The sequence below is a fragment of the Taudactylus pleione genome, unplaced genomic scaffold (genome assembly GCF_031769625.1).
Source record: "Taudactylus pleione unplaced genomic scaffold, aTauple2 ptg000609l, whole genome shotgun sequence".
Taxonomy (NCBI): Eukaryota; Metazoa; Chordata; class Amphibia; order Anura; family Myobatrachidae; genus Taudactylus; species Taudactylus pleione.
The window spans coordinates 4,608,456-4,632,410 of record NW_028285011.1 but is presented as its reverse complement, the minus strand read 5'-3'; the positions used below and the strand labels follow the sequence as shown (position 1 = coordinate 4,632,410).

The window sequence follows — 23,955 nt, the reverse complement described above, 5'->3', positions numbered from 1 at the left end:
CACATACAATGATAATATACTGTAGGGGTGAATTCAATTCAGCGCGCTGTTGATAGAACCAGGAGGGAGCTCCTGGAGCTATTCAATACAGAGCACTGTTTGGTCCAACTAAAGGATTTCTCCTTGCACCCTCCTAGGGTGCAAGGAGAAATCTGACTAAACTGCCAACAGCGCAGCTGCTTGCCGGCTTAGCGCGGCGCTAACAGCCTAAAGTGGCCGGCACTTTAGTCGGAGAATGACGGTTCTCGCGACTAAACACCCAAGGTTAAATCGCAAGAACCGTCATTCTCCAACTTATCAGCTACCCGACAAAGTAAACAGTGCACTGAATAGCTCTAGGAGCTCCCTCCCGGGCTATTCAGCATTGCGCTGAATTGAATTCCCCCCCATAGTGATAACATTTTGTTTCTGCAGAGGGACGACAGAGTAAGGAATTTAGGCTGTTTGACCAATATGCCATCCAAACGATGCAATAACTGAATGAGCATAGTAAAGGGCTTGATGTAGCTAAAAAATGTAAATAGAAGGTGAAAGTGAAATTTATTAAGCACCTGAGCTACTGTCATGAAGCTTTCCCGGAGATATCCACAATAGACCACAAATTAGTGGTTTATTGTCTATGGTCTATTAGTCAGCCCATGAGCAGCCCAAGCATAGGATATGAGTCAACTCCATCTTGGAAGGTAGGGTTGGAAAAGAATGGGAGGAAAAGAGAGCCTGAAGTAGAAAGGGTAAATTTTTTGTGAAGACACCAGTAAACGATTGTAAAATACATCATGAGGGAAGATGGATCTAGCAGAAGGCAAAAAGGAAATGAGATCCCTATCAGGGAGAAAGGAGTGATCAATGACAACATCAATATAGTAGGGTGATGCATGGGGCCAGTCACATATAACACGTAATATACTAGCATAGTTATATAAAAGAATATTTAAAATATTAAAATCACCCATAGCAAGACATTGTTGCAATGAAACGTCAAAATTCCATATACGAAACAACAGTCGCAATAAGAACCAATGGCAAAATTTGGAGAGGGTAGAGGAGTTTGGGAAAACAAACCACTTTCCTGAGATTAGCAAGGCCTAAATAAGAGATGGGAAGAGTCCTCCATTCTTGGAGTTACGTGACAATAGCTTTGATAAGGAGTTGAATGTTGGCTGAGTACAGTGTGTGTATATTGCAGGGTAAGTGAATGCTTACCAATTCAGCAATTTTGTCAAAAAAGAATTGTAAGGACTCACAGGGATTAGGAATATAGAAAAGCAGGTAATCCACCAAAGTCTTGAGTTTAACTTGTGAAGCTCCAAATTGTATGCCACAAATAGCACCCCAAGAATCTAAAAGACGCAACAGGAGGTCAAGGGGCAAATTAATAAGCAAAGGGGGCAAAAAACAACCCTGGTGAGTATGCGGTGGTGCTTGACGATGGAGGGACCCAACTTCTCATTAATACATAAATTAGCGGTCAGTACATATAAAATGTTTGAGAGAACGTGTTGCCAAAAGCTTGAAAATACACTGGAGATGAGGCCAGGATACCTAATCGAAGGTGTTCTCTAACAAGATATTAGAAGAAGGGGATGAGGATTTGCAATACCTAACTACTATGCACCAAGTAGCATTCATGAATAAAATATTGATATAAATGAAATGCACTTGGTGTCTCACCCGTATTAAATGAACTTAATATTAAAGTCAGTTGATGTCAAAATTATTAAACAGATTTATATTCAATATTCATCTCATACTATTACTTGTTGATCATAATAAACAAGGGTTGTTCTACCCAGAAAGCAACCTTATTAAGTTGATGTTACATTAAATTGTTACAACCTAATGTTGCTTGTTAATGGATACATATGTCTTCTATTCAAAATAACAAGAGTTTTCCCCATGTTGCTTGTACAGTGAGATCAAACTTATATAAAAATAAAAATATGAGATCCTTTGAAAATGACTTTTAGACTGTGCTAGTATATCAAGTGTCTCAAGGTAGTCGCTATATTATGCAGCTGCCTTAAATCATGTAAATCCTCATTGACTGGTTTGTTAGATATTACAGCTACTACAGTGAGATTTGCACATGATACAAATACATCAGCGCCTGTCCTCGTCCTCCAGCGCTTATTTTATCACTGTCCTGTTGTAATCATTGGCAGGTTTTATTGTCGGAGGAAGACAGTTAAACTGTTTGGATAAATCAAAAAATATTCAATGTCTTTATGTAGTCATTTTAATTCAGCTGTAGTGTACAGTAGTTTCACTTATACTTTATTCATTAATTCTTCTTATTCCCAGAGTAAGTTAGTGTGATCTGATATTAGCGGTAGTTTTTGTTGTTGTTTAGGATAATACATCTCCTCCACTGTAAGCTGAGTGGGCACATATTTACTTTGTAACCTGTTTAACAAATAATATGGTTTAACAAAGTGTCGCGCTCTGACATCACTCCACTCTGAAGTCCCTAATCTGTATAGATAAGGCTATATTTCACAGCTCTTTATATAAGTTACCCAAAAAGAACATTAGAAGTGCATATCGAAAAATGGGCCTGATTCAGAGATACATCTCTGCGATTAGTTGCAGCAGTGGTTATATGCAAATGTTACTTTCAGCCGTCCCCTTTTGTACTAGCGAGCATTAGAGAGTGCAAGCCCTGAGATTCCCCCGTGGATGGTGCAACTCCATTGCTGGTTGGTGGTTCTAAACACTCCACCAACCTATGGCAGACGCATTGTCTCCATTTTAACTCCGTATAAACATTCTGTGGCTTCAGCTCTGCAACTGAGAACGCAGCTACATTAACGGACATGCCCATGAGACCGACTTTTTTTGCGCACATAGATTTGCCTTGCTGTTCCTAATGCCAGCGATCCCATACACTCGGTGTAATGCATGCGCTATATGTTTTTTTTAATGCACAGTAGCAAATAATCGCTCAACTCCACCAACATCGGCATTTCTTTCAGTTGGCGTCCACCTCTTAATCAGGTTCAATACGTACAGTTGAAGAGCCACAAAGCAGCTCCGAACAAAAAAACCTGATTCAGAGGTGCATGTTATTGCAGCCACCACTGTGTCTTTTGCCATAGCGTGACTGCTTCTTTATGCTAATGCCACAGCCAATGGGATTTGTACAGAGACACCCACCAACTGAGTGCTAATCTGCCTCTATGCAAATTATATGCACCATCGAGCACATCGGTTGCACCACCAGTCTTACCATTAGAGATTACACCAGTCCTATGGAGGCGCAGAATCTCCATGTGAACATGGCCACCAGAGTCAGTGCAACTGCAGCAATAGCCACAGCCGCTGACTGCTAGACGCCTGTGACACACCCGCATCTGGCTATCCCCCAGGAACACCCACATCGGCTTTTGGCGGTACCCATCGGGACACATACACAGGGCAACCTGGAAGCATGCACAGACTGAAAACATTGGCCGCTTGCGTGCAGCATTGCGATATCGTGCACCTCTGAAATAGGCCCCAAGTCTCCCCAACAGAAAAAACACAATTATGAAGAAATAGGAGAGTGCTCAGTGGGTGCTGTGCTAAAAAAACAAACAAAAAAAATGACATAGAGCCAGTGTCGGACTGGGGTCTAAAGGGCACACCAGGGAAATGTAACAGAAGGGACCTGCTGAAGGGGTGTGACCAGCCATTTGGTAGGTGTGGTCATTAACTGGAGGGGTATGGCTAAAGAGCTTTAGGAAATTTAGAGATTAAAATGTTATGACTGGAGGCCAGTTTATTGTGGGGTGGTCATCAATGGTTACCATCAATGGGCCTATCTGTGATTACAATCGATGGCACACAAACCATCTTTGGTGAACCATCAATGATTTGCACCCCTTCAATGGTCACCTCTGCTGCTGGCATGCCGGGCTGCAGCCCATGGAAATTGTGGCAGGGGCTTAGCGCTGTCAGGGGGTGGAGCTAAGCTCTGTCCTGCCACTAAAAAAAAAAAAATCGACTCCCGCTCATCCATCAATGGCAGAGAACCAATGGTTCACTGCCATAGATGCCAAAAGTAGTTGACATCGACCAGCAACCATCAATGTTTTGAAAACATTGATGATCGATGGCAATCCCTGTTTATTGCAGACAGATCTAGCATTCCAGAAAGTGCTCAAGAATGTTGGAGAGAGAAGTGGGGTGATGTAGCAGGATTAGCGGAACCAGGGGAAGGAGCGGGGTTAGTAGTAATAGGATGTAGGAGGAATATTTAAAGGTGAGGAAAGTATTGTGGCAAGAGTAGGTAGGTGAGGGGATGTAAAGAAGGGTGGCATAAGAAATGGGGTACCAGAGAGGATTAAGGTGGGTGAGGTGGAAGATGAGCTGGTGAGGAGGAGGTGGAGGAGTAGGAAGGAAGGTGCAGAGTAAGCTATTTGGAGCAATGCAAAGTTAATGGACATAAACAGAACAATGAAGCAGACACATGGCTGTCAGGGCTATGTGGTAACATACCTCTGCTGCCATTCTACAGTCCTTCAACGGAGAACTCCCATCCTGCTCTGTTAGTGGGAAAGCTGTTAGGGCCTGATTCTGACTCGGACAATATGGTGATGGTGCCGGACACAGTTGAGCAATTTTTTTTTTTACTGCGTACGCATTCCGATGCAGTGGTGATGTCAGATGCAGAGTGGCAGTGGTGATGTCAGATGCAGAGTCACAGTGGTGATGTCAGATGCAGAGTCACAGTGGTGATGTCAGATGCAGAGTCACAGCGGTGATGTCAGATGCAGAATGGCTGTGGTGATGTCAGAAACAGAGTGGCAGTAGTGATGTCAGATGCAGAGTGGCAGTGGTGATGTCAGATGCAGAGTGGCAGTGGTGATGTCAGATACAGAGTGGCAGTAGTGATGTCTGATGCAGAGTGGCAGTGATGATGTCAGATGCAGAGTGGCAGTGATGATGTCAGATGCAGAGTGGCAGTGGTGATGTCAGATACAGAGTGGCAGTAGTGATGTCAGATGCAGAGTGGCAGTAGTGATGTCAGAAACAGAGTGGCAGTAGCGATGTCAGAAACAGAGTGGCAGTAGTGATGTCTGATACAGAGTGGCAGTGGTGATGTCAGATGCAGAGTGGCAGTAGTGATGTCTGATGCAGAGTGGCAGTGATGATGTCAGATGCAGAGTGGCAGTGGTGATGTCAGATACAGAGTGGCAGTAGTGATGTCAGATGCAGAGTGGCAGTAGTGATGTCAGAAACAGAGTGGCAGTAGCGATGTCAGAAACAGAGTGGCAGTAGTGATGTCTGATACAGAGTGGCAGTGGTGATGTCAGATGCAGAGTGGCAGTAGTGATGCCTGATACAGAGTGGCAGTGGTGATGTCAGATGCAGAGTGGCAGTGGTGATGTCTGATACAGAGTGGCAGTGGTGATGTCTGATATAGAGTGGCTGTGGTGATGTCAGATGCAGAGTCGCAGTAGTGATGTCTGATACAGAGTCGCAGTGGTGATGTCTGATACAAAGTGGCAGTGGTGATGTCAGATGCAAAGTGGCAGTGGTGATGTCAGATGCAGAGTGGCAGTGGTGATGTCAGATGCAGAGTCGCAGTGGTGATGTCTGATACAAAGTGGCAGTGGTGATGTCAGATGCAGAGTGGCAGTGGTGATGTTAGATGCAGAGTCGCAGTGGTGATGTCTGATACACAGTCGAGGTGGTGATGTCTGATACAGAGTCGCAGTGGTGATGTCAGATGCAGAGTCGCAGTGGTGATATCAGATGCACGGACACAGAAGTGTAATGAAAATGGATTAGGTTATCTTTTTCCAGTGACAGGGAGATGGCTGGTCAGACACATGGAGATGGTCCGTCTCATGGGCGTGTTATGGGTGTGACCCGGGCGTGTCGCTGAAGTGGTTGTGTACACAGACACTTAGTTGCTCACAATGGAGCCCACAATTAGATAGAGATTCTGCGCCTAGCATGGGGCTGATACAAGTTTTGATGCACCAAGATGCACTAAGCGCGGTTGCAGTGTCTGGGGGTGCTCTAAATGGGACCTTGCACAGTCATACACACAGGTGTACACCAGGGAAAGCGCCTCAGCTTAAATATTATCTCTGCCATATGTGACGCTATTTTATATTTTCTTTTAAATGGCCACAAATATATCAGTATCACAATATCTTACTGCTGGCCTACACAGAGCCTGCACAGATGCTGCACCAGAAGTTGGTTCCTCACGCCCCTGCCCCCACCACCCCTGGTAGCAGAAGTCTCAAGTCCTTTGTGATAGTGAATATAGGGCCTGATTTGCTATGGATCGCTATTGCAATCCTGGCTGTGATTACGCACTGTGGTCTGCTGCGAAAGTATGCTAATGAATGCAATCGCAATGCCGAACTACCGCTATCTCATATCTGTAATACCTTGCAGTCCTTTGTATACACCGGGAACATCAAGTAACATCGGCATTTACACGCACAATTACAGCAGGTCAGACCTTACTCAGAAATTGCTAACCTCGTCGCACACAGTGAGTACACAAGCTGCGTATGCCGTCGCAATGGCTAATTTATGCATGTCCCTGTAATGGCGTTCAAGCGGACAGGCACACCTGTGTTTCTCCGACCACCCTCCAAACTCTGATTACTTGTCTCTCAGTCTGCGTGATCACAATGCTGCAGTCGCGCACTGCGGTGCACACGTATGTGCAGTACGCAACAATAGCCCATCTGTTGCAGTTGCGATCTGTGTTGAATCAGGCCCATAGATCTTTACTCACCATTATTGTGCCTGGTCAGCTGTGCCCTCCATAGATATGGCTCTCCTTCAGAAGTTGGGGCAGATTTCCCCACAGCTGCTTACACATCCATTAAGAAGCTGACAGGCACACCTTGCTTGCGGGGGGGGGGTCAGTAAGGGGCAATTTAATAGCAATCAAGCTGACTGCAGCTGCAGCAGGGACCCCCAAATTTTACAGAACTGCTCCCGGGGTTAGGCTCTGCACCCTGCATTAGGCTCCGTTTTCTGCTGATTTGCTCTGATCTGAGGCAAGGTACAATGCCTAGGCTAGTACTGGTCGTGGGAGGGCATGGGGCACTTCCACAGGCTGGGCAGCATCCCCTCCCTCCCCCGATCGTGGACCGAAAGGGGAGTGGCCTCAAATCAGTGGGGCCCCCCTGGGAATTACCAGATACCCCGGCAGCCTAGTCCAAGCCTGCATAGAGCTATGGACAACAACTCTACTTCTATAAACTTGCACTTTAGTAAATATACCCCAAGGGTTTACAAACCACAAAGCAAGTATTGTATCCACAGCCTGAAAAAATATGAATCATTTAACTACAGGCCCACTCATTTATAATAACCTGTGTCAGCTGCCTTTTTGGTAGTATGATAGAAGCTATGTTTGGTGACTGCCTTGCCTTTAAAAGTCATTAGTTGGCAGGTGAGCTTTAAACCAGGTAACATTTTTTCAGTTTAAACTCTGTGATAGCAGCTACCAGGTTTCCATAAGTATGACGGATAGTGTAGGACCTGCAGAGAAGTGGGGTCCCATGATGTGGGCTGCAAGCTTAAATGCATTGATCAATCCATGAACCAAAACCCCATTATTTATTTATATATTATTGTGAGTGATTTAACAATGGTGAGTGCTGGGTTTTCTGTTTTATTTATTTAAGCAATGTGGTCACAGGCCACTTTGCACCCCAGGCCTGGGAATGGCGAGTGCGGGTTTGCACCCCAAATCTAGGAGTGGTGAGTGCAGTGGTTTTCTGACTATATATTATATATATGAACCTTATGTAGGTTATTTTTGTCACAACACACAATGGCTCTCATATTTCTCCATAGGCATCCACACCATTCCTGTGGTATAATAAAATGAAACTTAAATTGGTTGGTTTGCACTTCCCAACCAAAAAGCTCTTGTACAGCAGGACCAGTGTTTTGAGTTTTAACCTATAATTATCACTGTACTCAAGTAACAAAATATTGTGAGCTGAAGCTGTACAATGTCATATTCACTATGTGTTTCACTAAAGAAACTGATGGAAACCAGTATATGTAAAATAAACAAAGAGTAAATAAAACAGTACTTCCAGGGCTTAAGTCTGAATATAGATGTGGAATTTACTACACAGAATAATGCATAATCTTTACAGTGCACATTTGTGCTAAAAATTAGATTTTTCCTCAAAGAAAAGATTCAGAAATTCTGATTTATCATTAATATGCATAATTCCAGTACATGTCGTTGGAATATGATTAACAAAAAGCTATATATTTATAATATGTAAATAAATATCACATTATACTGTACTTTTCATAGCTGTGCATAAGGTTTCCTCTAAGGAATCATTATGGAAATATATATAGTTTATAGAGCATGGCTATCTTGGGAAATAATGTTTAAATGCAACTGTGTGGAATACATTTTCATGAAGCACATACTTTGTACTGTTTCATTCTTAAAGTGGATAACACAAAGTGAACTTGAAAGGTTTAATAATGGGTGTGGAGGATCTCTTTGTGTTTGTAGGATGAGAGACGTTTGATTAACACCGATAAATCATTTCACAGCAAACACTGATTTATAATTAGAGCAATTTTTGTTTAATGTATTTCTTGTATTTACTCAAAAACTATTTTGAAATCCATTATACTTTGAACAGGGGATGCATTTGGGAAGCCGGCTGACGTAAGCCCGACAGCCGGCTTCCCGACTGCTTTATTCCGGCGAGGGTTAAATGACAGGCGTCTAAATCTAGACGCCTGTAATTTTTCCCGACGCCGGGCGCCACGAGCGGACAGCCGCGGGGGTTAGGTTTAGGGCTCCAGGGGGGGACTTAGGGTTAGGCACCCCCCTAGGTGGGTTAGGGTTAGGCTAGGGGGAGGGAGGGTTAGGGTTAGGCACCCCCGGGGGGAGGTTAGGGTTGGGCACCACCCCGGGGGACTTAGGTTTAGGCAGCGGGGAAGGGGGGGATTAGGGTTTGGCACAGGGGGGGAGGTTAGGGTTAGGCACCCCTAAGGAGGGTTAGGGGGGTTAGGTTAGGTTAGCAAGTACTCACCTACGGACGATCGGGATTTCCAGCGCTGTCGGGCTGCCGCTGCCAGGATCTCTTCATTTGTCTGCCTGCCGCTGCCGGGATTCGAACTCCCGGCTGTGCGGCCGGCGTTATTTCATACCACTCAGAATATGTCTTAGCAGTGGCAATACAATATATAGATACAATGAATTTTATACCACAAGTTCTCCTAGTCTATCTTTTTTGTGTGTTTGTTTTTTTAATTCTGAATTTTTAATGTTTTACTAGAAGAAAATGGTACACCATTTCCTGGCTTTACATTAAATTATCAAATGTTGGATGGACAGTAATGCTAGAAGATACCATATCGTCACAAAAACCAAACATATTAGCATATGGGCTACATTCCACAGGAATTACCAGGGGAGGGTTCCTCCTGAACCTTCCCTGGTAATGGCTACATGCGTGGTCAGCAGACTGCACTTGGACATAATGGGCCTGGCACTCAATGGAGAAGAAGTGAGATGATTGCAGTTTTTTCACTTCTTACACATCACAGGGATGGGCTACTTTCAGAGCCCCTGTCCCTGCGGGTGTTTAATACATTGGGGCAATCTATACATTGGGGCGATCTATACTTTCTTATAGCTGTGAATAGCGGCGGTATCAATTTATAATTATCTGGTCTAAAATCCGATAATTAGTACATATGCCCCTAAATCTTGAAAGCACAAAAGCCACACAAAATGCACAGATGGGGTAAATAATTTGTTATCGGTTAATTCCAAAAAGTGTTCTCTATAATGTTAACATTGCTTTTATTCTGCATAACCCAATTTTCATCCGTGAACACTTACTGCCAGTAAAATATATTGTACTGGTAAAAGCACAAGAACATTTGTATGAAGACTCCATTAGTTTATGTGTGAATAAGCCCTTTCTATGGAATGCTGCTATTTTCTTAGCAAGTAATAAAATACCTATTATAGCCTAATAACACACGACCCCATGAGATAGAGAGTTCCAGTGTTATATGCCTCATATACCGCTAATAATTCACCTGACTGCTTTCTTATTGGAATCAATTGATGATACAGTAAAAGAAGAGATAACAGAGAGTGAGTCTTCATCCTCTGAGGATGTATTATCTTCATCTGAATCTCTTGTCTGCGTCTGTTGCTGGTAGATTTGCACAGCACTGACATACTTCCTCTCAGAAAGGCCAAAACAGTGATGTGGTTCCACATTTTCACACCTGAAAGATAAGATCAGTCGAGAGTGTTGCTCAGAACCTGTCAGCCTAAAAGTGACCATTAGTTTACAACATTCAGTCAGGAACGGAAAGAGCACTACACAAAGTAAATGGTACAGTAGATCCACTGTTTATCAATCCTTTACTGTATTATTTTCAGATAAATTAAATTATGTTCAGCACAGGAATTATATAAGCAAGGCCAGGAGTGGAGACCGATAGACGTTTACATACCAAAGGAGAAGTTGGTATTTGGTAAAGCCCACAATAAAAAAAAATAATCTGCAGACAAATAGGAAATTAGGAGTTTTAAAATGTATTTATATATATATTGTGGCAACATCAGGACGAGGGTTCCGTCTCTTGGGATAAACGGTTGCACTTGTCATGCAGCATCCAAGTAGTAATACACCAGTCCAGGGCCTTGGTACCGCAGCTAGTTTTATTCGCAGCACAAAAAAACGCCCCAAAAAGGTAAATTATAGCCTCTCAGAGTGGAGGGACCTAACGTTCCGCTCACAAATCAAAAGTTTCTACCACAGCACTTACAGTCAGTAATCACAGTGTCTCTCAACAGGCCTCTGACCTGTTTGCCAGACAGTGAGAGACTGACTACAGAGACTGGCACACCTTTTATCAGCCTTTTTTATTTATTTTTTTAACATGTGTTCTGGCTATCAAGTCTGTTAATTAGTTTCTGACTACCAGACAGAAGATTAAAACCTGGCGCATATTTATCTCCCCTTGACGACCTTACCAGTGTTTTTGTCACTGTGTATAGGTATATATGGGTTTCAAGCAAGCTTTTATCTACTGAATGTCAGCATCAGAGAGTGCCCACATAGCACGTATACATTTGCTATATATACCAATACAGTGCTTAAATGAAAAAAATAAGCAGCTATCTGAGGACCTAGAAAGATTGGAGTACCTCCACCATGCGATTGTACAGGGAAGGAAGAGACGGGGAAGGAATGTGTCTTAGGAGGAGCTAATTACTGGGAGCCATGCACCCGAGTATGTCGGTAGTCCCCCGCTGCATCCTACTGGTGATGGTCCCATGGACCATAAGTGGTGGCCTATGCTGCATAAGGGGCAATTTGTCCCTGCATTTAAGTGCAGATCCCGCACTTAGCTAGAAATGCCTTAACTGAGCTGATCATATTAGCAGATGCAAAATGTTGCACCCCTGCAGAGGCAGACCTCTCGATGCATAGACCCATGTGCCTCTGATAAAAATTTGCGCAAAAAAATAAAAGTAAATATTTTCAACATTTTATAAAGATCAACTGAACTGAAGTTTTTTTTATAGAAGCAGACTTGTATTTTCTAAACTACAAAGAATTATGCATATATAGTACAGTATTTCAACCACAGTATTCAACAAATATTTTATAAAATTTGCCAACCTTTGTCCATCACAAAACAACGTCTGCAACTTTGTACCATTGAGAGCAGTTATCACACCGGGCAAGAACATCAGTGAAGATGGGTATGCTAAAGTCAAGACATGGTCACCAACATTGAGAACATGGGGTTTGCTGAACTTCCCAAAAATCCACTGAATGTCTTGTATCGCTGTGGTACCATCGGCCCAAGAAATGACATACTTTTCCCCATCATCAGTCCGCTTCTGTACTTCAGCTGCAAAAACAAAACGTGTTATCTTAATCTCGTACATAGCAATCTGAAAAAAATTATAAACTGCTACATGCAATAAACAGTCTAATTAGTATTGATTAGTATAGTGTGCTGAGTAACATCTCACTGGAGAATTACAATTCAGCTTTGACTTGTGGATGAATATTAAAAGGATGAGATTCTGATGTGGTTGCAGAAGAACTATTTCTACTGATCAGTAACAGAAAAACTGTAGGTATTTGGTGCCAAACTGTGGGCCTGATTCAGTACAGATTGCAGTTGGAACTGCGCACGTAGATTGACCGATGATGGAATACTTCGCATGCACCGCACTGCGTGTGCGTGGTGATCTCACTGTGATTACACACGCTGTAATCCATTGCAGAGTAAGTGACAGGCCGCGAGTGATTCGGTGTGGTGACAGAAGAGTGGTTGCAGAAACGCAGGCGTGCCTGTCCGTTGGAACGCCGTTGCATGGGCGTGCATAAATTAGGCACTGAGATTGCCTACGCAGCTTGAGTACTCACTGCGTGCGACAAGACTTGCAATTTCGTGACGGGTCAGTCCTGCTGTAATTGAGCATGAGGGGCCGATGTGCTTCGCTGTTACGGATGTATACACAGGACTGTGAGGTATTAAGGATGTGAGAGAGCAGTAGTAGTCTCTATGCTGGCTGAGCGGTGGCAGACATTAGCATATTTTTGCAGCTGCATTGCGTGTGATTGCGCTGCTGCGATCGCAATTGCGATCCGTGCTGAATCAGGCCCTGTATACGGTATTCACAATTAGCCTCCAGAAAATAGCTACATTTGGAGGAATAGTATGATCTCCTTTCATGAAGAATCTAGAGTTCTTCATTAAAGGAGATCATAATATTGGTGATGGTTATCTTTAAAGATACGGATGAGCTCTGCACCCCTCTACAAGATTATACTGTTTATTTATTTATAGGATTTCTCCAATTTGAATAGATAACTTCCTTTACAAAATTAAGTACTTTGGTTGGGGTTACTCCCCTGGGACACCACCATTAGCAGCATTTAGCAAGATCCTGGCTACAAGAAAGTGCAGAGACCCTGGTAAGATTAGTAATGGAGGTTACTTGCCAAAATTGGGGTGCGCTGACTTAGAGCAATACTGATTGCAATATTTGATACATTTATATGTAATTAATACTAGTATTACCAAGGTGAAATGATCCTGTTTCATCATTCCTTGCAACAACTGGCTGCCCAATCCATCGTTCTTCACATGCCAAAATGTACGAGGTGTCTCTCTCATACTTTTCTGGGCTTATCAAGTAAACATGTTCCCTTGGAGTCAAAGCTTCTGTGTTGTCAGAGTATCGTATCTAACAGTAACATATATAACAGAATGGTAGACATTTATTAGGCACAAGCCACACAAGCCCTGCATTATTAGAGTAATGTATATCTGTAATTGCTTTATTGATAGTTATATATATATTTTTTTTTTAAATTGTAAAGTTTACAAAAAAAGAATGAAAAACACATAACAATAGCAGAATGTTTATTATTATTATTATATTATTATTATTATTATTATTATTATTATTATTATTACTATTACACTGTAGGTACTAGCCCAGGAAGGCATTCTATATTTTATATAAAGTTATCAAGCAAACACATTTATATATTCTCTAACATACTGTACTACTCACACAAACATATTTTATGAATTATTTATTGCTGCCCAAATTAGAAATAGTTCTGTATAGAAGAGAAATATAGGAAATACATATAAATTTAGTAACACCAATACAGTTGAAAGCTACATTACCTAACAATTCTATTATAACTATTATATATATATATAGGTAATAACCATATGGGTATACAAGAATTGTACAGTATACTGTATGCCTAAAAAATATATCTGTTTCAGATTTGCCATTACCATGAAACTTAAAAGGTTAGTGAGAAATGATAATACCTAATGAAAACTATAGTATAGGTACATTTATATACCTAAAAATAAATGTAACACATGCAGTATACTTTTTGTTGCTACAATATATGTTTATATATACTGTATGTCAAAAAATGTTAAGTTAAACCGGATATATAGTGTGCTGTGTAACCATAGCTTAGAGCATATACAATATAATGCAAATTCATACAATTAGCATGAGACTGTTAGCTAAATGTTCTTCTGTTCTAGCTGCATTGACTCTGAAAGCTTACACACAAACACCAACAAGGAAAAAACTGCACAAAATGCACCTACAACCTAAATAAACACTCTTGTATGCTCTCTAACATAATGCTCGTCTAAAATGCCCATGGCTCTTTCATTGAAATTGACTTAATCTATTAATGCGGGGCCCTTTTGAAACTTTGCAGGCCGCCCAATGTGGCCCCTGTAATATATCAACAGAACGTGTGTGTTAACATTGTGTTTTCAGGTTATTATGCCCTCTCTCCCCAACATTTATTGGGGAGATTTACTAATGGTATAACTGTCATTGTTCCATCTGTTTATTTGGTACACATTGTAGTATACAGGAGTGAGGAAAACATTTGTAAGCATTTAATAAAACCATCCCACCCAATAAGTAAAATAAGCCATTTGTCCTACAAACAGTATGAATTATGGTGTCATATTTTGCCTGAAGGCTACGCAAAATGCTAAATGCAATCAAGTTCAGTTTATATGAACAGAAACACAAAGTCAATGGTGTAGGTATTTTAATATATACACTTCTAATTGAAATTTTTGAATTCAACTAACTTGAATGGTTTCTATGTTGCATGTCGCTATTACACCTCAAACACATTTACAGTAATAACTACTAGAAACACAAAACATATATTCCTTACCATTACTTTGAGATCAGAGGTACAGTTTAATACAACCCCTGGACAATAACTCCCAGGATGCAGTGGGTGAGGTCCAATAACATGGTCGCCGGCCTTCAGAAACATAGCAGAGAGACGTGATTTGGTGATATACAATGTTGTTTTTCTGCATAGTCTTTAAATGAGGCCAATAAGAAAATACAGGGAGCTGTATTACATTGATGTAAATAGATGAAAATGCTCTATCTTGGGAAAATATAGCTTTGACTAAACCCTGACCTATAGTTTGCGATAGACAGAAATAGCACATGCCTAGTTGCTACCACTAACACTTTACCTTGCTGCTCACAACTTAGATTAGGGTTTTTATATATTTGTTTTCATCCCAATATCTACCCTGAATTTCATGATTCTACCCATGTGTCTAATGTTGTTCTAAATCAAATCTGTACATTTTCATCTTCAAGTGTACTGCATTTCTTACACTAAGCCATGGCGTGTGCAACACCACACAATGGCTCCATCTAGAAGATGCACATCAACTTCCCCCCACTCATTACAACACAATCATCATCTATTCTAAGGGTATTTTGAAGACAGCCCACTTAAAAAGCATACAAACCTTGAGCATAGCATTAAAAATTGCACAATTTTGGCCTCACAAACTATTAAATCTTTATTCCGCCATTAATTTTATATCATGGCAATGATGACAGTCAGGTTCTTACACTTACTATTATAATAGTCAAGGTGAAATAATAGTGATAAACATGCTGGTAACCAAACCAAGATGTTCCCAGCCATGATGTTTATGCTTGCACTATGGTTAGGATGATATAGACATGATTGCCAGACTGGACATTAATAGAGACATATATGAAGTATACATGCTGTGTGACTGCACAATGGTTAGTTCAGTTGCAGTGTTGCATACCATCCTGGTAATGACTGGAGCATGTATCTGAAGAAAATGGCACTCAGCATGTACAATCTTTGTGTCCGGTTTTACACTAGCCTTTTGGTCACAGAGAACCACACAAAGGACAGGAATGTACAGCAGCTCTGACTGCAGCACTTATCATTTTGCTCCTTTCAGACCTTTCTGGCTTATGTATCCTGTCCACTGATCGCTTAATACCAGCCAAGGAGGTCAATCACCAGAGAAAACAAGTCGGTCACCTTACATTTTCCTCAAAAAATTAATAACTGCTTACACCTAAAGGTGACACGAATATACTTTAATTTCACTCCTCAGGGATGGCTATCCTAGTTAATAGTGTGGCTCTGCGACCTGTTATTTGCCTGGTGTCTCTGCTTGAAATATCTAACTGATGGTCTCCAGCATGCATACAGTGTCAGTTACCAGAGTCAATCGGAGGCTGTGGGAGAGGGATCGTAAGATCCCTCTCCTTCATAAATACCTCCATAGGCAAAAAGCGGTTAACACTTCTGAGGATGGCGTTAACTAACAGGCCCAAACTCTGAAAAGCTATGATTTTTGGAGTTTGGTACATATGGGTCAGACCGTAGTCCCCATTCAGATAAATCTCCAGCATTAGGCTATTAGTACATAGCGGTGATAGGCTCAAATCTTCTCCATGTGGTTTCTCTGGCTCATCTAACACAGTGTTTTCCCTCTCGCATCTTTTGGGCTCTGACCTATTATCGAGGGGTTGGCTGCACATGTGGTCCCTAAATGTTTAGAAATAACATGTTGTTGTTGACACTGCTTTGTCAGATTCTACTTTTACATTTAGTGTTATTGGAACAGATGATTATTAATTTGTGACTATTGCTTTGTGTTCATTGATTGTATTGCAAACCCATCCATTTGTCCTTTTCCCTTCTGTATTTCCCTACTGAACAATTCCAATGAAAAAAAAAACTACATCTTATTAACAATGGCCACATTTTTAAAATGGAAGATTTTGACAATACACCTTGTTCAGCAAATTTGTGTATGTTAATAGTTTACAAGTGTACCTGTGTAATACACTTCAAACATACAATGTATTGTAGTGTGTATTATATGAACATTTATGCAATTATCTATTTCCACACATGTAGCTGTTGACATCACCACAGTTAGCTGTACACATGTAGCTGTTGACATCACCACAAATAGCTGTACACATTTAGCTGCTGACACCACCACAGGTAGCTGTACACATGTAGCTGCTGACACCACCACAGTTAGCTGTACACATGTAGCTGCTGACACCACCACAGTTATAGCTGTACACATGTAGCTGCTGACACCACCACAGTTAGCTGTACACATGTAGCTGCTGACACCACCACAGTTAGCTGTACACATGTAGCTGCTGACACCACCACAGGTAGCTGTACACATGTAACTGCTGACACCACCACAGGTAGCTGTACACATGTAGCTGCTGACACCACCACAGTTATAGCTGTACACATGTAGCTGCTGACACCACCACAGTTAGCTGTACACATGTAGCTGCTGACACCACCACAGTTAGCTGTACACATGTAGCTGCTGACACCACCACAGGTAGCTGTACACATGTAACTGCTGACACCACCACAGGTAGCTGTACACATGTAGCTGCTGACACCACCACAGATAGCTGTACACATGTAGCTGCTGACACCACCACAGTTAGCTGTACACATGTAGCTGCTGACACCACCACAGTTATAGCTGTACACATGTAGCTGCTGACACCACAACAGATAGCTGTACACATGTAGCTGCTGACACCACCACAGTTAGCTGTACACATGTAGCTGCTGACACCACCACAGGTAGCTGTACACATGTAACTGCTGACACCACCACAGGTAGCTGTACACATGTAGCTGCTGACACCACCACAGATAGCTGTACACATTTAGCTGCTGACACCACCACAGGTAGCTGTACACATGTAGCTGCTGACACCATCACAGGTAGCTGTACACATGTAGCTGCTGACACCACCACAGATAGCTGTACACATGTAGCTGCTGACACCACCACAGTTAGCTGTACACATGTAGCTGCTGACACCACCACAGATAGCTGTACACATGTAGCTGCTGACACCACCACAGTTAGCTGTACACATGTAGCTGCTGACACCACCACAGATAGCTGTACACATGTAGCTGCTGACACCACCACAGATAGCTGTACACATGTAGCTGCTGACACCACCACAGTTAGCTGTACACATGTAGCTGCTGACACCACCACAGATAGCTGTACACATGTAGCTGCTGACATAACCACAATTATAGCTGTACACATTTAGCTGCTGACACCACCACAGATAGCTGTACACATGTAGCTGCTGATACCACCACAGTTAGCTGTACACATGTAACTGCTGACACCACTACAGATAGCTGTACACATGTAGCTGCTGACACCACCACAGTTATAGCTGTACACATGTAGCTGCTGACACCACCACAAATAGCTGTACACATGTAGCTGCTGACATCACCACAGATAGCTGTACACATGTAGCTGCTGACACCACCACAGACAGCTGTACACATGTAGCTGCTGACACCACCACAGATAGCAGTACACGTGTAGCTGCTAACACCACCACAGTTATGGCTGTACACATGTAGCTGCTGACACCACCACAGATAGCTGTACACATGTAGCTGCTGATACCACCAGAGATAGCAGTACACATGTAGCTGCTGACACCACCACAGATAGCGGTACACATGTAGCTGCTGATGCCACCACAGTTATAGCTGTACACATGTAGCTGCTGACACCACCACAAATAGCTGTACACACGTAGCTGCTGACATTACCACAGATAGCTGTACACATGTAGTTGCTGACACCACCACAGATAGCTGTACACATGTAGCTGCTGACACCACCACAGATAGCTGTACACATGTAGCTGCTAACACCACCACAGTTATGGCTGTACACATGTAGCTGCTGACACCACCACAGATAGCTGTACACATGTAGCTGCTGATACCACCACAGATAGCAGTACACATGTAGCTGCTGACACCACCACAGATAGCGGTACACATGTAGCTGCTGACGCCACCACAGTTATAGCTGTACACATTAGGCTGCTGACACCACCACAGTTATAGCTGTACACATGTAGCTGCTGACACCACCACAGATAGCTGTACACATGTAGCTGCTGACACCACCACAGTTATAGCTGTACACATGTAGCTGCTGACACCACCACAAATAGCTGTACACATGTAGCTGCTGACACCACCACAGATAGCTGTACACATGTAGCTGCTGACACCACCACAGATAGCTGTACACATGTAGCTGCTGACACCACCACAGAAAGCTGTACACATGTAGCTGCTGACACCACCACAGTTAGCTGTACACATGAAGCTGCTGACACCACCACAGATAGCTGTACACATGTAGCTGCTGACACCACCACAGTTATAGCTGTACACATTTAGTTGCTGACACCACCACAGATAGCTGTACACATGTAGCTGCTGACACCACCACAGATAGCTGTACACATGTAGCTGCTGACACCACCACAGATAGCTGTACACATGTAGCTGCTGACACCACCACAGGTAGCTGTACACATGTAACTGCTGACACCACCACAGGTAGCTGTACACATGTAGCTGCTGACACCACCACAGATAGCTGTACACATTTAGCTGCTGACACCACCACAGGTAGCTGTACACATGTAGCTGCTGACACCACCACAGGTAGCTGTACACATGTAGCTGCTGACACCACCACAGATAGCTGTACACATGTAGCTGCTGACACCACCACAGTTAGCTGTACACATGTAGCTGCTGACACCACCACAGATAGCTGTACACATGTAGCTGCTGACACCACCACAGATAGCTGTACACATGTAGCTGCTGACACCACCACAGATAGCTGTACACATGTAGCTGCTGACACCACCACAGTTAGCTGTACACATGTAGCTGCTGACACCACCACAGATAGCTGTACACATGTAGCTGCTGACACCACCACAATTATAGCTGTACACATTTAGCTGCTGACACCACCACAGATAGCTGTACACATGTAGCTGCTGATACCACCACAGTTAGCTGTACACATGTAACTGCTGACACCACTACAGATAGCTGTACACATGTAGCTGCTGACACCACCACAGTTATAGCTGTACACATGTAGCTGCTGACACCACCACAAATAGCTGTACACATGTAGCTGCTGACATCACCACAGATGGCTGTACACATGTAGCTGCTGACATCACCACAGACAGCTGTACACATGTAGCTGCTGACACCACCACAGATAGCTGTACACATGTAGCTGCTGACACCACCACAATTATAGCTGTACACATTTAGCTGCTGACACCACCACAGATAGCTGTACACATGTAGCTGCTGATACCACCACAGTTAGCTGTACACATGTAACTGCTGACACCACTACAGATAGCTGTACACATGTAGCTGCTGACACCACCACAGTTATAGCTGTACACATGTAGCTGCTGACACCACCACAAATAGCTGTACACATGTAGCTGCTGACATCACCACAGATAGCTGTACACATGTAGCTGCTGACATCACCACAGACAGCTGTACACATGTAGCTGCTGACACCACCACAGATAGCTGTACACATGTAGCTGCTAACACCACCACAGTTATGGCTGTACACATGTAGCTGCTGACACCACCACAGATAGCTGTACACATGTAGCTGCTGATACCACCAGAGATAGCAGTACACATGTAGCTGCTGACACCACCACAGATAGCGGTACACATGTAGTTGCTGACACCACCACAGATAGCGGTACACATGTAGCTGCTAACACCACCACAGTTATGGCTGTACACATGTAGCTGCTGACACCACCACAGATAGCTGTACACATGTAGCTGCTGATACCACCACAGATAGCAGTACACATGTAGCTGCTGACACCACCACAGATAGCGGTACACATGTAGCTGCTGACGCCACCACAGTTATAGCTGTACACATTAGGCTGCTGACACCACCACAGTTAGCTGTACACATGAAGCTGCTGACACCACCACAGATAGCTGTACACATGAAGCTGCTGACACCACCACAGATAGCTGTACACATGTAGCTGCTGACACCACCACAGTTATAGCTGTACACATTTAGTTGCTGACACCACCACAGATAGCTGTACACATGTAGCTGCTGACACCACCACAGGTAGCTGTACACATGTAGCTGCTGACACCACCACAGGTAGCTGTACACATTTAGCTGCTGACACCACCACAGATAGCTGTACACATGTAGCTGCTGACACCACCACAGTTAGCTGTACACATGTAGCTGCTGACACCACCACAGATAGCTGTACACATGTAGCTGCTGACACCACCACAGTTAGCTGTACACATGTAGCTGCTGACACCACCACAGATAGCTGTACACATGTAGCTGCTGACACCACCACAGATAGCTGTACACATGTAGCTGCTGACACCACCACAGATAGCTGTACACATGTAGCTGCTAACACCACCACAGTTAGCTGTACACATGTAGCTGCTGACACCACCACAGATAGCTGTACACATGTAGCTGCTGACACCACCACAATTATAGCTGTACACATTTAGCTGCTGACACCACCACAGATAGCTGTACACATGTAGCTGCTGATACCACCACAGTTAGCTGTACACATGTAACTGCTGACACTACAGATAGCTGTACACATGTAGCTGCTGACACCACCACAGTTATAGCTGTACACATGTAGCTGCTGACACCACCACAAATAGCTGTACACATGTAGCTGCTGACATCACCACAGATAGCTGTACACATGTAGCTGCTGACATCACCACAGACAGCTGTACACATGTAGCTGCTGACACCACCACAGATAGCTGTACACATGTAGCTGCTAACACCACCACAGTTATGGCTGTACACATGTAGCTGCTGACACCACCACAGATAGCTGTACACATGTAGCTGCTGATACCACCAGAGATAGCAGTACACATGTAGCTGCTGACACCACCACAGATAGCGGTACACATGTAGCTGCTGATGCCACCACAGTTATAGCTGTACACATGTAGCTGCTGACACCACCACAAATAGCTGGACACATGTAGCTGCTGACATCACCACAGATAGCTGTACACATGTAGTTGCTGACACCACCACAGATAGCTGTACACATGTAGTTGCTGACACCACCACAGATAGCTGTACACATGTAGCTGCTAACACCACCACAGTTATGGCTGTACACATGTAGCTGCTGACACCACCACAGATAGCTGTACACATGTAGCTGCTGATACCACCACAGATAGCAGTACACATGTAGCTGCTGACACCACCACAGATAGCGGTACACATGTAGCTGCTGACGCCACCACAGTTATAGCTGTACACATTAGGCTGCTGACACCACCACAGTTATAGCTGTACACATGTAGCTGCTGACACCACCACAGATAGCTGTACACATGTAGCTGCTGACACCACCACAGTTATAGCTGTACACATGTAGCTGCTGACACCACCACAAATAGCTGTACACATGTAGCTGCTGACACCACTACAGATAGCTGTACACATGTAGCTGCTGACACCACCACAGATAGCTGTACACATGTAGCTGCTGACACCACCACAGAAAGCTGTACACATGTAGCTGCTGACACCACCACAGTTAGCTGTACACATGAAGCTGCTGACACCACCACAGATAGCTGTACACATGTAGCTGCTGACACCACCACAGTTAGCTGTACACATGAAGCTGCTGACACCACCACAGATAGCTGTACACATGTAGCTGCTGACACCACCACAGTTATAGCTGTACACATTTAGTTGCTGACACCACCACAGATAGTTGTACACATGTAGCTGCTGACACCACCACAGATAGCTGTACACATGTAGCTGCTGACACCACCACAGATAGCTGTACACATGTAGCTGCTGACACCACCACAGATAGCTGTACACATGTAGCTGCTGACACCACCACAGGTAGCTGTACACATGTAACTGCTGACACCACCACAGATAGCTGTACACATGTAGCTGCTGACACCACCACAGATAGCTGTACACATTTAGCTGCTGACACCACCACAGGTAGCTGTACACATGTAGCTGCTGACACCACCACAGGTAGCTGTACACATGTAGCTGCTGACACCACCACAGATAGCTGTACACATGTAGCTGCTGACACCACCACAGTTAGCTGTACACATGTAGCTGCTGACACCACCACAGATAGCTGTACACATGTAGCTGCTGACACCACCACAGTTAGCTGTACACATGTAGCTGCTGACACCACCACAGATAGCTGTACACATGTAGCTGCTGACACCACCACAGATAGCTGTACACATGTAGTTGCTGACACCACCACAGATAGCTGTACACATGTAGCTGCTAACACCACCACAGTTAGCTGTACACATGTAGCTGCTGACACCACCACAGATAGCTGTACACATGTAGCTGCTGACACCACCACAATTATAGCTGTACACATTTAGCTGCTGACACCACCACAGATAGCTGTACACATGTAGCTGCTGATACCACCACAGTTAGCTGTACACATGTAACTGCTGACACCACTACAGATAGCTGTACACATGTAGCTGCTGACACCACCACAGTTATAGCTGTACACATGTAGCTGCTGACACCACCACAAATAGCTGTACACATGTAGCTGCTGACATCACCACAGATAGCTGTACACATGTAGCTGCTGACATCACCACAGACAGCTGTACACATGTAGCTGCTGACACCACCACAGATAGCTGTACACATGTAGCTGCTAACACCACCACAGTTATGGCTGTACACATGTAGCTGCTGACACCACCACAGATAGCTGTACACATGTAGCTGCTGATACCACCAGAGATAGCAGTACACATGTAGCTGCTGACACCACCACAGATAGCGGTACACATGTAGTTGCTGACACCACCACAGATAGCGGTACACATGTAGCTGCTAACACCACCACAGTTATGGCTGTACACATGTAGCTGCTGACACCACCACAGATAGCTGTACACATGTAGCTGCTGATACCACCACAGATAGCAGTACACATGTAGCTGCTGACACCACCACAGATAGCAGTACACATGTAGCTGCTGACGCCACCACAGTTATAGCTGTACACATTAGGCTGCTGACACCACCACAGTTAGCTGTACACATGAAGCTGCTGACACCACCACAGATAGCTGT

The 23,955-nt window shown here is 43.7% G+C and overlaps 1 protein-coding gene and 1 long non-coding RNA gene across 2 annotated transcripts in view; one reads left to right on the top strand and one right to left on the bottom strand.

The window, feature by feature from the left end:
* Positions 1-23,955, top strand: part of LOC148480586 (uncharacterized) — a 174,472-nt gene that overhangs the window by 111,009 nt on the left and 39,508 nt on the right. The gene's annotated exons all lie outside the window — the stretch shown is intronic.
* The window catches only part of VWA3B (von Willebrand factor A domain containing 3B), a 201,201-nt gene continuing 185,408 nt past the window's right edge, over positions 8,163-23,955 (bottom strand). The window contains exons 31-34 of the mRNA XM_088454098.1: positions 14,727-14,819; positions 13,069-13,234; positions 11,652-11,886; positions 8,163-10,245 (exon numbers count right to left, since the gene is read on the bottom strand). Coding sequence (XP_088310224.1) covers positions 10,047-10,245; positions 11,652-11,886; positions 13,069-13,234; positions 14,727-14,819 — 693 coding nt within the window. The 3' untranslated portion in view covers positions 8,163-10,046. The remainder of the gene's footprint in view (positions 10,246-11,651; positions 11,887-13,068; positions 13,235-14,726; positions 14,820-23,955) is intronic.